Source organism: Haliotis rubra, unplaced genomic scaffold (genome assembly GCF_003918875.1).
Source record: "Haliotis rubra isolate DU_JTF1 unplaced genomic scaffold, ASM391887v1 Scf11, whole genome shotgun sequence".
Taxonomy (NCBI): domain Eukaryota; kingdom Metazoa; phylum Mollusca; class Gastropoda; order Lepetellida; family Haliotidae; genus Haliotis; species Haliotis rubra.
The window spans coordinates 3,933,381-3,948,321 of record NW_025765003.1 but is presented as its reverse complement, the minus strand read 5'-3'; the positions used below and the strand labels follow the sequence as shown (position 1 = coordinate 3,948,321).

General features: G+C 38.1%; 1 protein-coding gene across 1 annotated transcript; it reads left to right on the top strand.

Moving 5' to 3' along the window:
• Positions 1-423: 423 nt before the first annotated feature.
• Positions 424-14,090, top strand: LOC124285717 (WSC domain-containing protein ARB_07870-like). Its single transcript, XM_046721997.1, has 5 exons — positions 424-1,039; positions 1,825-1,918; positions 2,486-2,971; positions 10,208-10,335; positions 13,808-14,090. Exons 1-5 carry the CDS (start codon positions 1,037-1,039, stop codon positions 13,955-13,957), a joined length of 861 nt encoding a protein of 286 aa, XP_046577953.1. The 5' UTR covers positions 424-1,036; the 3' UTR covers positions 13,958-14,090.
• The last annotated feature ends 851 nt before the right edge of the window (positions 14,091-14,941 follow it).

The following is a 14,941-nucleotide window of genomic DNA, read 5'->3' as shown; positions in this document are numbered from 1 at the left end:
CTCTATTTTGTCTACAGCTGGAAAGGGTTACATGGTTGCATTAAGATCGACACTAAATATTGATGCTATTCGGAGAACTCTCATTTGTTTCCTTTATAGAGTATTTGAACCGTCAAACTTATATATCTCCGGAATCGTTTAATGGAATCTGCTTTTAGCTGCTATTTCTTGCGTTAATGGAAAAGTGTTTGTCGCATGTATTTACACGTCTAAGATATGATGGGTGATAAGAAATGCATTACACGCAGACTCAAAGAACACGTTCCCTTGATCTGTTAACTCAAAAGTATTGACTGATTAAGGTACGGCCAGCACACAATGGTACGTGTTGATACGTACATGTGGGCGTTGCTATAACAACGTGTTTCACAAAAATAATACCCGTACATGTGTATTTGTCAATCAACGATCAAACCTGTTTCACCTTCAGTCACGTAGAGGGCGCCATTAGCAACGAAGTGATCCGTATTGACCAGGAAGATTGTTCATGTGATGTCTTTAAATTTGGAGAAAATATTCGACTGGGTTTGTCACTTGATGAAGTTGGCCCGTATTGCAAGGTGTTGATACGTCAGTAACTATCATCCGATTGTTTTCAGCATTAAACAGAGTTTTTCTGGAAGAAACTTTAACTTCAACACCCATAATTAGCCATCATCTAGTTACCGCAGAAGGTACTTTTTAGCAATGAGAACGTTGGACCTAACACGAACGTGCCACATTTTAGTTCTTTCGTTTTGTTCAGAAATATGTTTTGCAAATACTTGGTGGGGAATGACGAATACTGGCGCTGACATGCAAAAAATGTGCGCACCCTCAACCAAGTGGGACGGTGTTGAAAGGAGTTGTGTTACTTTCCCAAGCTGTGGCTACAGAATACCAATGCTATACTTTGTGTTTATACACAAGGCCATGTGACAGCTTCCGTTGGCGGCAGACAACGCGACTCTGCCAACTTCGAAACAGCGTGGAGAAAACAAGTGATCCTTTATTATTTGTTCATAAGGAGTATAAAGGAATAGCTGAGCCCTTATGCATGGTAAGAAAGACAGCTAGATGCATTGTCAACGTAACTGTCAGATAATATGGTTGCACCCTTTTTTTAAATTTATATTTTTTGAGAATTTAACTTTCAAGTGAGTCACGATCCTTTGGTTGTTTGTTGTTTAACGCCGCACGAAGCAATATTCCAGTTACATCGTGGCGGTCTGTGAATAATCTAGTTTGGACCAGACAATCCTGTGATCAACATCATGAGCATCGATATACCATATTATTTGTATAATAAGATAATGAGCATCCTATTCCTTCAAGGCAGTTCTTAGTTTGGCTCAACGGGACGGTGGTGTAGCCTAGTCGTTAAAGCGTAGGCTCGTCGCGCCAAAGACCCGGGTTCGATTCCCAACATGGGTACAATGTGTGAAGCCCATTTCTGGTGTCCCCCGCCGTGATGTTGCTGGAATACTGCTAAAAGCGGCGTAAAACTAAACTCACTGACTAGTTAAGCCAAAAACCTTTTAGTCACCCCTCCTGTTAATCTAAATGTCTAACGTTTGTTTTATTGGGTGGTTGGTATGTATCAGCAGTACTCTAGTACTGACTGTCTGCAAAAGGTCGAATCCGTGACATGTAAACCAATAGTTGGACGCATGATCTCTGATGTAATTGGTACAAGAAGACAATCAGACAGATAACAGATAATCGGTTTCGTCAAGCACGGGGTCACAGACATCCACAGTCCCTACAGATATCGCCCAGGAAGGTCATGACACTATTCGGTTGCCGTTAAGAAGAAGTTTCTCTGAATCATTATATTGCTTTCAGAGTGCGAAGCACGCATGTGCTCATCGGCCTTGTCGGAACTACGAAGTGTGCATACCTGTACTGGCTGCCGTTCATCACATCTGTCTGCCAATAGGTAAAATACAACATACATCTGCGGGAACTTGTCATACATATAGAAATATTAACAACTAATCTTCACATATAAAAGCCGTTTTGTTTCTCATGACTGTGAACACAATACATAGTTTCAAACTGATTCAAATAGAAGATCACGAATCCGTAGACATCTTAATTCATGTGTAGTATCACAAGACGTTCCGGGTATATTTCTACAAAAAATATGGCATGTTATAATTTTACCATTATTGAATTTAATTAACTTGTATTTTTAGAATGAGAGGAAACCCAATGAAATAATGTGAAGCGGTATATTTTGAAAATGTAGAGGTTTATTTTTTCGTCCTTGCATACCTATGTTTGATGGGTTTCATCATAACGTTTGAGACCTGCATTGGGGCGGTGGGGTAGCCTAGTGTTGAAAGCGTTAGTTCGTCACGCCGAAGACCCAGGTTCGATTCCCCACATGGGTACAATGTGTGAAACCCATTCCTGGTGTCCCCCGCCGTGATATAACTGACATGCATGTCAGCGCGGCGTTTACCAAATCTCGCTAACTTACCCTTTTCACGTTTTCATATAGCGGATTTGCCAGGAGCCCAAGACACCACGCCGGCAACACACACAGCCGTCGATGGAATGACGACAGTGATGTTTCCTCCCTCGTCAACATTGACCAGCGTTAATCAAATGAGTACCAATATGACCACTACGACTGTGGCAACATCGTCAGCACTGGCCAGTGAAACCACTGAATCATCAGCGCTGGCCAGTGAAACCACTGAATTACCATCTTCACTGGCCAGTGAAAGCACTGAATCACCATTTTCACTGGCTAGTGAAACCACTGAATCACCATCGCCACTGGCTAGTGAAACCACTGAATTACCATCACCGCTGGCCACTGAAACCACTGAATTACCGTCACCGGTGGCTAGTGCAGAATCGTCAGCACCGACCAGTATAACAGCATCAGCGGTGACCAGTGCCATCACCGACAGATCGTCTGCCTCGACTAGTGAATCAACCAGACCTCCAAACACAACCACTTCTCAACAGCTATATACTTGTAAGTGACATCATATATCGAATGTTTTGTATTCATTTTTGTAACACCATTTTTAATTTTTGTCCTTACATTAAATCTTGCAGACCAAACCAACAGCAAAAACTGTTCCCAATAAATGCCCTTTTAAAAAAAACATGTCAGCGTGGCACCGATCAATTTTAACAGTAGGCTACTATAAAGCAAGAGTGTATTGGAAGCATATAAATCACAGGTATAGAACATTTCCAGCAACGTCAAAACTTCACGATCTTGTATGCTTTGCTATATCACCCGTGACTACATACGGTCAATTTGAAGTCGCCACTCTATACTAACGAACCCAGACTTGTTAGGACCAATGAGCGCTCAGATTACATTGCATGAACTGTAAGGTTCGCCGTGCAGGATATGCCATAGCCTCTACTCACATTGCTCTAATAGGGCCCTTTAGTAGCCCAGCAGGCACATCAACGTTGTTTCAGCGTTGAGAATAGGTTGATCCTCAACGTTGAAAATAGATTGAAAATAGGTTGTATATGAAAGTTTTTTTGACGTAGATATCCGACGTGGAATCAACGTTGAAGTTTGACTGATTATCAACGTTGAAAAAAGGTTGATCCTCAACGTTGAAAATAGATTGAAAATAGGTTGTATATGAAAGTTTTTTTGACGTAGATATCCGACGTGGAATCAACGTTGAAGTTTGACCGATTATCAACGTTGAGAATAGGTTGATCCTCAACGTTGAAAATAGATTGAAAATAGGTTGTATATGAAAGTTTTTTTGACGTAGATATCCGACGTGGAATCAACGTTGAAGTCTGACATATCATTAACATTGAAAATGGGTTGTTCCGTGGTTGTGTCTGGGAGGCATTACGCTTTCCTGTAAATAGACTCGCACTTCATCTTTAAACTACAATAAAGTAGCACCAAACTCCTGCATCCAGCTAAAATACCCAAAAAGCTACCTGCAATAAACAGTGTTCAAACAGAAAATTGCAGTAAAAATATTTACCTGATAAAATACTTGGTTAAAATTCCACATTCAATATAATGTTCATTTAAGTTTTATGTCAGTTGGACGTATAATTCCAGTAAGAAGAAAAGAGTATTCCAAATTAAGAAAAACTATTTAGTGTTGTATTGTTACCTTGAAAAGGTAAAATTGTCCCGAGAAGACATTTAGTCTGAATTTCAGCTCGTAGACAGACCCCTGAATAAACACAATGCAATTACTTTCACCATGAAAGGGATCCAAGATGACCAGGAACTATACCTGAAGACAGCACATAAAACAAGTCACTTTTCATGAAATCTTTATGAACACACACACACAGAAAACGTGGTTTAATGCATAATGTAAAACATCACACATGACATAGTCTGTAGGTGATCTCTGTTGTGCTAATAACACAATATCATCTGCATATAGCATCAAAGTGACATTTACGCCACCAATTTCAATACCACAGTTCAGATTTTTCAACACAATTCCAACTCCAAAATCACAATTATCAGCTCCTCTTCTTTCTGCCACTCCCTGCCTGGCGGTCAGGTGGATACTTCAGAAATGTTCCTAACTCTTTCTTGAAATTTGCTTCGGATGCATTCCCATCTCATTCCCTTGAGATAGGACACATTCTGAAATTTTATATTTAAATACATGAATAAGTTATATGGAAGATATATTGTCTTAAATGATTCAAGTATTTGTTTAATCAATCACTTGAAAGGTTCATTTCACTGCTGTAACTTGGCATGTGAACATATGAACAGCATCAATACAAAATATGACGAAAAGTGTAAACAATTTATATTTTCAACCGAAGGAATGGAAGTTTTCTTAAACATTTTCAAAGAAAATCCTCAATTGCAAGTTGATTATTTAATTAGACTATGAATTACCGGTAGGATGAATTAGACGATGCTTTACTGTCATATATTATTTGCTTTGGTCATGATGAAAATGCTGCACTTGGTAATTAACTTACCAGAGATGATTGAATACAACCTTGTATTCTTAAAAGACAACTTGCCGTTTTGCCCATCAACATTCATTCTTGACATCAAATTGTTTGACATTGTCCTGCAAAACAATGGAAGATTGTTGTTATTCTGTCAGATTTAGGTTTCTTTAGAGATTCTCGGAAATGATTATTTCAAATTAATAGGAGTTGAACTGATGTAGCAATTTTGCTACCAGGAGTTATAAATTGTAACAAAAGCCATTTTACTTTAAATGATAAGAAAAAAAAATGGGTGGTGGTTCACAGGTCAAAGAACAAGTCTATTGTGGGAGGTCTCCCAACACCATTTGTTCCCAAACACAAGGAAGTATGGATCATGGAGTTCTGAAAACAATAATGAGCTCTCATAAGTATACAATATATTCTCTATTATCTACTCTCTCTCTTTGTCATTTGTACACTCATAAAACTCAGATAAATAACTTTTTTATAATTCATAAATGTTTACAGTTAATCTCTTATAGGAACGCTTAGAAAATCTCTCATATAATGAATTATGTGTGCGTATTATCTGCGACGTCATAACTATGCTTCTCTGGTTCATGAACAATAAAATAATGAGATTAAACTCTACATTGCCAGAAATAATCTATCATACCATGAATAATAAGACATTGAATAACATCTCTTACAACTCCAATCTACACTCAAAAAGACTTAAATGTACTTGTAAACAAACATCGCTGGCACACGCAAATTCTTGGAAACAGTGCATCTCTGACTCTCAATTCCAAGAAATGGAAGTCCTACTCTATTTGACCAAAGGGGTGACAGGTGGCCAAAACATATTGAAATGTAGGTCATACACTGAAATTAACTCTGATTTAAAACACTACAAATATACACCTTCTCTCTAATATACTCGATAGATGATCTTAACAAGGGAACATGTACATAAAATGCTGATATCTAACAACATCTGTACCTCTTCCAAATCTCAGTATGTTTCACTGCACACATATTAGATTGCAAATAATGAAAAACCTACCCTTTGACAATAATAAAAAACATCATATTCAAATTCTACAGCTGACCAAATACCTGAAGAGTTTGTTTCCCAGCAATAAACATCTCTATATATCTATAAATGTATGACTTCTGTCTTCTCGCGTGCTATCTTGCATCCAGCTGTTTACGGCGAAAAACAATATGGCGCCAAGCAAGGGAGTGCTCATTAAACTAAACATCTCCGGGAGAAATCATTGTCAATTTTTCTCTCTTAAATGATCAACCTTAATATATAAATGAAAATAACGACCAACTATTATCACCAAAAACGACCAAACATTATCACAAATATTCAAAACAGGTGGTAATGAAAGAGCATTATCATCTTTCTCTTAAACTTTGTGGTGGATATACTGGAAACAAGTGAAATGTTAAAAACGTGTTACCTTAGCCTTGCTCCTTTTATGTGATCCACAAAATTGCTGCCACCCAGTCTTCGAAGATGAGATTTCTGCAAATTCCATTAAAATAATCTTATTTCATAATTAAATGTTCCTTACATTAAAATTACTTCTTTTGTATGTAAGATTTTTACCTTTAAGAGACATGAATTATCATATCCCTTCCAAACAAGTGTAAGAATGAAAGTCTGTGCGTGCAGTTTTGTTAATTGTCCCATCAAAGAATCATTAGTGAAGTTACACTTTTTGTAAATAAATAAAAGTTCAAATAAATTATATACAATTTCATCCTTAACAAAGACTTTCACAAGACATTTTAAAGTTAAAATTTTCGTTGCATTTCCTTACGCCATTCTCCACCACCCCTTCCCCCCAATAATATACATATGTTGACAGGGTTCAGGGCGTGCTCAATGCATCATTTACTGATAGATCTATTCAAACGAACAAATGTTCATAATAATGGGATGCAATATAAAATGTTGAATAATCCTATCCGATTTTGTATAGCTGCCCTTAGGGACCGTTCATAATGTATGGCTTTGGGGTGATGTTGATTTTATGTACAATGTGAATTACACCCCCACCCCCCCTAAAAGTGTATGAGTATGTACAGAATAAGAGACGGCCCACCCTGCATGTCATGTACATTATCTATGACGCCCTCTCCCTTCCCATAATTTCTAAACATAGTGCGTGTGTACAAAATGCTGACCCCTTATCTCCCCTGAACAAAATGGGTGACACCCCACCCCACCCCACCCTCCAACCCTTACCATCAACACCCCCACCCGCAGCCATATATTTAATTATGAACGGTTCCTTATATTGATGTACTTCATTGATTATTTGAAAATGTATATTTGCAAAATTCAAATCAGGTGATGGGTACGAAAGGGAATCTTATTCGATTATATAATATTAATAAAATGCCAAATATATGCATGCAAATATATTGAAAAATAACAAAACAAGTTCATGGAAAACACGGGCTTCCACTAAATTTTGAGAAACATGTACTGTGACATACCGGTAACCTTGTGAGATAAAACATGAGCCCTGATTCGGAGTTTCTTGCTACTGCTAAATTTAAACGGCATTCCTACGTTTTCATTATACATGAAGGACATACTTACCAAATAAACACCAGCATGCCGTGAAGATGGTGAAAATAGAACGATTTGAACTTCGCCAAAGTGAACTGACAACGATCAGCTGCCTTTGCGTGCGCGATAATTGTGCGCATGTCCGGATATGGCCAAACGAGGCGATCGAAAGGTCAACATCTGGCTTGTGTTTGAAAGCAAATTGTCGGGAATTATACAATTTTTTACAGTTTTGTGGGAAAATATCAAATGTAATGCAATTTGGATAACTGATGACTTTATACCCAAAACTGCGATTTACGTAAAATTTCCGTCCGTTGATCGATGCACAATCAAATGATATATAAGATTATATCTGTCACTGGCTCGATCTTGATCTTTTATGAAAATAATGTTCCGAAATGATAGTTGCTAAGTTGGATACCTATTACCAATATGAATTATGTATCAAATTTGCCAAGGAAACAATTAGTTGACATTTTGTTGGTTCCTTACGTTGAAACAACGTTGACAACTAAACGAATCTCGACTAACTTTCTTTGGTTGCATGATAAACGTTGAATCAACGTTTATGAAAGGTTGATCAACCAAACAACCAAAATTCAACGTTGATTCAACGTTGATTCAACGTTGTGTGCCCGCTGGGAGGTCACGGCACTTCGCGAGACCTTCGTACTCCCGGTGACAAACAACATACACTTGGTCCGGTTTAGTAGTCATATTTGGCGGTCGCGTAATTTGGAACCAGAACTGGTTCATGATATACGCTTGTTACCGGAAATCTGGTACCGGAAGTAAGCTGGGCCCAGTCTCGCATATCGCAAGTTGGTGCGCGCAAAGGGAGCCGGTAACCAGCCTAGACCGCGAGGAAAGCCTCGCGAGACTTACAGGCCCATTTTGCTTACATGAGCTTACATGAGTTGAATGATTTCACTACATATTGACACTCTTCACACGCCACTGATATGCGGCAACCGCTCGTGTGTATTCACGGGCGATAGAGAAAGAAATAGTGCTGGATAAATATTTTCAAGCAAATACCATGTTTGTAAATTTAGAAGACATGTTAAAGGGACTATATCACACCACACTTCTCTAAAAATATATAATGCATTCCTCTCACTAACACTAACACTAATACTATCAGCCCACATGGATTCTACCATATAGTTTATTCCCCGACGTTGCATTAAATCGACTCTTGCAATCGCTACCGGACGAACATTATTTCAAGCGAACCCATAGAGCTGCGTCCCTTGGAGCGCTCTTCGCGAATATCCTACGCACAACTTGTGATTGAAAGCAGTTCAGCAAACACCGACAACAGCGACAGTTTTCCATGTATGGAGCAATTGTTTACATTCCATGTATGGCAAGATTTCTCTGTTTGGAATCTGTTCGCCTTTCAATTATCGATTTCAGGCACGTCGTAAGGGATAAGTCTTTTATTGCATCAATAGGAAGCTAAAGTGAGGGCATATGCCCCAATATGTATAACATAACAAAAGCAAGATTTATGGATGTCAACTTCTTTATTGTGAAGAGTTGACATCCATAAATCTTGCATTTCTTATGCATTCCACTTCTAAATGCCCTTCAAAGATTTGATATATAACATAGGCCAAAATATTGTCGAAAATGTGTGACATTGTGCCTTTACAACCTGTTCCGATATTAAAGGTGGTCTCTGTCTCTGTCCTACTCTAAAGTCTATGAACAAATGTTACCAATCAGAATCAAGCGAAAAAAGTAGGGTTATCGCGAACTAAATTGTATAAAAATAAAATCAATTATATTAGATATTTTAAATTATATTCTTAATACCTACTGATTAGGTGAGCGCTATAGGACTTGTACTAACGTTACTGTGACTGTCACTTAACAGGAATATCTTAAAATTAGATAACTTGAGGTTTTCAGAGACTGTCTCCATATCGTAAGTACCATATACGTTTGTAGTACACGTGGTTAACGGCCTCTTCATCATACAATATTCTTTTCAAATTAATTGACTTTTAAGACAAAATTTCACTCAGTGTTCATATATTGCCAAATGATTTGCAGCTATACTATTCACACTTTAAATAGATACAATTTCAAATTATAAATCTATGTTTAAGTAAATTCGGGAATTTGTGTGATCCTTAGCAAAGTGTGAGTAGTATATTTCCGTTACATGGTCACAAAGTGCTCATTCAAATGTACGAGTACTTACCGGATCGTGTTGCTATGTTTAATCTGATGTCACAGAGACTAGCATACACATACCAGTGATGTGACTTATTTGATTGAGCGAAATACCAATACAGAGTTCTGTCATGCAGCTCTCTTCACCGACCCTATAATATACATTTGATCGACATCAGCCAGGGTGGAAGGAAATTGGAGTTACTTCCCTTAGTGTGTCGCCGACTCGACTGGCTTTTCCGTGATAATGTCTTCCAATATCAAAGTCCAAAGGTTATTAATTAATTTGTTTTCCAATATATCATATACAATGAGAACAGTCGCCTTGGACTGGTATGATAGGAGACCTGCCATATGAAAATACAATCTCTAAACACATAGCCGAGGCCCCATTGATACAGCTCCAGGTTATATAAACAGCACACGTTCGTGTCTGAGGCCCATTTCGTTGATCTACGGAAAACATAGTATGACATAGGCACTCATATAATATCCTCTATGTGTGTATCACCTCCATACTTGCAGACACCTATCTTGGATGCTACAACGACAGCTGGACTCGCGCACTCAACGGGTCCTCCCTCGAGTCTTCAACTATGAACCACAACATGTGTTTCCAGCACTGCTGGCCGTATAAATATGCTGGCTTAGAGGTTTGTTTTTTATCGTAATATCTTTGATATTAATTTCTTGATCCCATTCCCGAGTCAATACGGTAATATATCTCCCTGAACATCTTACAAACATAAAAGAAAGTAAACGTAAAGATGCAGTTCCAAATGAATAATCGAAGCGGACAAGCTCTTTGAATATTTATTTCAGCCTGTCGATTCTGTTGTGTCTTTCAATGAATTGATAATTCCTTACAAGTGTGGATCCATTTCTCTAACATATACCATGTGAAGTTCTTGAAAGGCATTTAGAGGTTGGACGAACATGAATGCAAGACACGTTTTTGAATGATAACTTCTTTTATTCTGTATACTGTATATTTATTCAGAGCTAATGCATGCTCCTTCATCATGTATTCATAAAACATCTGACATTTGCCAAAGAAAGACAGTTTTATAACGACGTCCTATCATTTGGCTCAAAATTCAGGCGGTCATGGTAAACAGTGTTTACTTTACGTGACCAAATGTGAGGTGTTCGGATCTTAGCGGAGGGAGGTATGGACTAGAAGTAACATCCTGACTTTAATGCAAGCAAGAACTGCTCAAGAATGTTCAATGATATATTTTCATAAGTACTACTCAGAATAGTTGATCTTTGACACAAATTGTCTGTGCAAATGAAGTCAATTACCTTTTCTTTCTCTCAGTCTTTATTTAATAATAATAATAATAATATGGACATTTGTAGAGCGCAGTATAGTAGTAACTCCACACCTCAAGGGCATGCTCTTTGCGCAACAGTAAATATGTACACTATATACAGGAAGAAGTTTTATAAGATTTAGTTGTGCTTGAACAAGAATGTTTTGAGTCTTGATTTAAAGATGGAGATGGAAGGAGATGACTTGACATGGAGAGGTAGTGAGTTCCAGAGGGGAAGCTGAGTGAACGCTATATTTCTAAACTATCATAACAACCTCCGATGTCTGATGGGTAGGTCATCTGCCCACAGAGGTGAAGGTCTCTATACGCATTGTAATTGAGACGCTTGTCACACTAGATCTCTCTCAATAACGGGGTGCAAATGGCTCACAAAAATATTGAAACATTAATCCAGTTGTATTTGAGTGAAATCATTCATTTTGCCATGGTAACATATTAGGCAGTTTAAAACCAACGGGAATTCAACAAGAATTGAAAACTTTTGAAATATAACAAGCTAACAAGATAGGTACACTTTTAGAGAAACCTAACACAGAAATGTTTGTTATAACATGGGATAACAACCTAAGCCGATAAAAACACACATCTAGAAAGCAGTCATGGCCCTTATTACCAAGCCTGGGAGTACACGTTTCCTTATCATTGTAAATGTGTTCTTGCAAGGTAGACTTACTAATCCCCAGCAAGTACAGTGCAAGATAAAACATACTGAACTTGCAAACATTGACCAAACTGTGTGAAAGCAAACTTTAGGAACGCAGGATACACATGAAACAAAATGCCATGAAGTGACAAATACTTTCAAATCCTCTGAAAGTTTAATCATAAACCATATGTGTCGTCTAGTTAAGGAGGAAACATGGTTTAATAGTTTCTAACCACTAGATATAAACCACTATATAAGTAACGAACATTTCAGGCAACATTTCAGGAAACACTGTCTTGTCATCAGACAGACTTAAACTGGGCAGATTTCAAGATGTTGAAACTGAAAACAATCATATAAAGATTTAATGAGCATGTTTGGGAGCTTTTTTTTGCAAACTAAAAATTGACATTATCTTTATAAATCTTAACAGTTTAATTGCAGAAAGTTAACTATTCTCAAATCTACTTATTATCATTCAATCTTTTTGGGGTAAAAATTTCAAATAATGATACTGTAACTATATAACATGAGACAAGCAACAAAAATCTGGAAAAAATAGCACTGTAGCTTAATTTTAATCCAATCGAGCGACAGAAATATCCGTTACTGGGATGAAATGTTCCTTGTGGTTGTTATTGATGTTATGGTAAGGTTTCTATTGCCCAGTTGCAAGTCTGTCTCATCAAATACAGAGTGACATTACTTTGTAAACTCGGAACACGTGACTTATAACTAAACAGTAAGTGGTGGTGTCAATTTGTTATTTAGTAATGAAATGTTCGTTACATCGTTACTTCCTATTTCAGATGACTTTCAATTTTAAGTCTTTGGTGATAGTATCCATCCCCTTTAACTTCCCAGATGGGATAGGAGTCACGTGGTATTTGAAAAATAGTATCAGAACTTCACATTATAAATTAGTTCGAATATCCTGGTAACGAACATTTCAGTAACGGAGATTTCATATTCTGGCAAATCAAGCAGAAGTTACCATTAACCCCACACAAGCTTTGAATATTTTTTTCTTTTCCCATCTGGCATACTTTGTGTTCTAAATGTCACTTAAACTATGTAAAAAAAGAGCACAATTCCCTAATTTGGCGGTGGTAACGGACATTTCACTCGTATTTATACGCATGGAATATTTCCTATGTATTGAGATATACTATGCAGAGAGTTATTCTAAACCCCAAATAATGTCAAGTACCATTAATGTAAACAGAAATTGTATTCATTCAAAGTGAATGGGTAAGATTATGTTTTGTTCTACACATGTACATGTTAAGCTGAAAATTAGTCACGGATATTTCCTTAAAACTGGCGACATGGCATTAGAACACATTCATTTGTCTAAAAAGAATGCATTGGTCTAACAATTTGCAGAAAATGAAACTTTTGACCAATATCAAAATCCTAATCTACTTAGATCCAGGTATTTGTATACCAAACTGCATTAACTGCAAAGTAAGGTTTTGTTACCGGCGACAGTAACGAACATTTCAAATTGACCTATTACCGTAGCTGTAACAAATATATTTTTGGTGTTATTGGACTGTTTAAGCATGATGGATGTTGGCCAGGTTGGAACCATTATCCAACCATACTGATAATAACATTTACTAATGAAGTTTAGGAGAAGCATGGACAGCATTTGCACCCCGTTATTGAGAATGAGTGTAGACGGTCGGCACGAAAGAAGTTGTGGTGCTGAATTTTGAAGTAGCTCCAAATAGTGTAGCGGCAAAGCTGAGGGAAGCAAGCGTTGGTATATCACCTGGTGTGTTTAAGGAGAAATGGGCTACATTAATCCAAAAGGAGTGATGACGATGACGACGAAAACGATAAAGACGACTGTTGCTGCTACTACTACTACTACTACTACTACTACTACTACTACTACTGCTGCTGTTGCTGCTGCTGCTGGGGCGGTGGTTAAAGTGTTCGTTCGTCATGCCGAAGACCCGGGTTCGATTCCCCATATGGGTACAATGGGAATATTGCTAAAAGCGGCGTAAAACCAAACTCACTCACTCATTACTACTGTTTCTACGATGACTACGACGACGATGATGATGATGATGATGGTGGTGATGGTGGTGGTGATGACAGAAATTCAAAGATCTTTTCTTTCTATTTCAGTTCTCAGATGAGTGTTTTTGCGATGACGTCCAAGCACCCGGCCATACACTTCAAAATGATTCCAACTGCAACAACGCCTGCTCGGGCAATTCAGACGAGACGTGTGGGGGTTACTGGTTCATAGAAATCTATGAATTAGTTCAAACATGATTCCCTGGCGTGAATGATGACGTAAATGCCCTGTCTCCACAAACCATGAAGATCCGAGTTAGAATTGATATTCAGTAACCCATGCTTGTCGTAAGAGGCGACAAACGGGATCGGGTGGTCGGGCTCGCTGACTTGGTTCAGACATGTCTTCGTATCCCAGATGCGCAAATCGATGCTCATGGTGCTGATTACTGGATTGTCTGGTCCAGACTGGATTATTTACAGACCGCCGCCATATAGCTGGAATATTGCTGAAGTGCGGCGTAAAACTAAATTCACTCACTCACTCCAAGCTACATTATGCTGATTATAAGAGGCTACTTATGGATCGGGTGGTACGATTCGTTACGATTCGACAGCATGAGCACCGACCTACGCAATTGGATAGGATGACATGTGTCAACCAAGTCAACGAGCCTGACCACCCGATCCCGTTAGTCGCCTCTTACGACAAGCATGGATGACTGAAGATCAATTCTAACCCGGATCTTCACGGGTCCATTGAGCATAAAAAGAGAATATGTCAGCACAAGGCTACCCCAATGATTCGAGTAAAAATCGTTTGTCCTGACACAGGCGTTATCCCAGCATTCATCAAGTAATGCATAGCACAGTATCTTATCCACTTTTATACTGAAACTTTTATTTGAAAGGCACATTTAATGTACAATCTGGCATCGGGGCAAATGTGGCAAATTCAATAAAATCGAACTGCATTTTGAAATGGATATGTGAGCAAAAGCAATCAACATGTGGAATGATTGAACACAACGCAGGTTGCTCTGTAGTATGAGTGAGGTAGTTCAGTTTATAGTCGCTCTGAACAATATTTCAGATTACGGAGCCCCTGAGAACATCCGGGTTACAATCAGTCTTTAGCAAAACACGCGTGTCCCAAGAGGCGACAAATAGAATTGATATGTCTGCATCGCTGACTTGTTGATATAATCATTATTGAATCCCAATTGCGTAGATCGGTGTTAA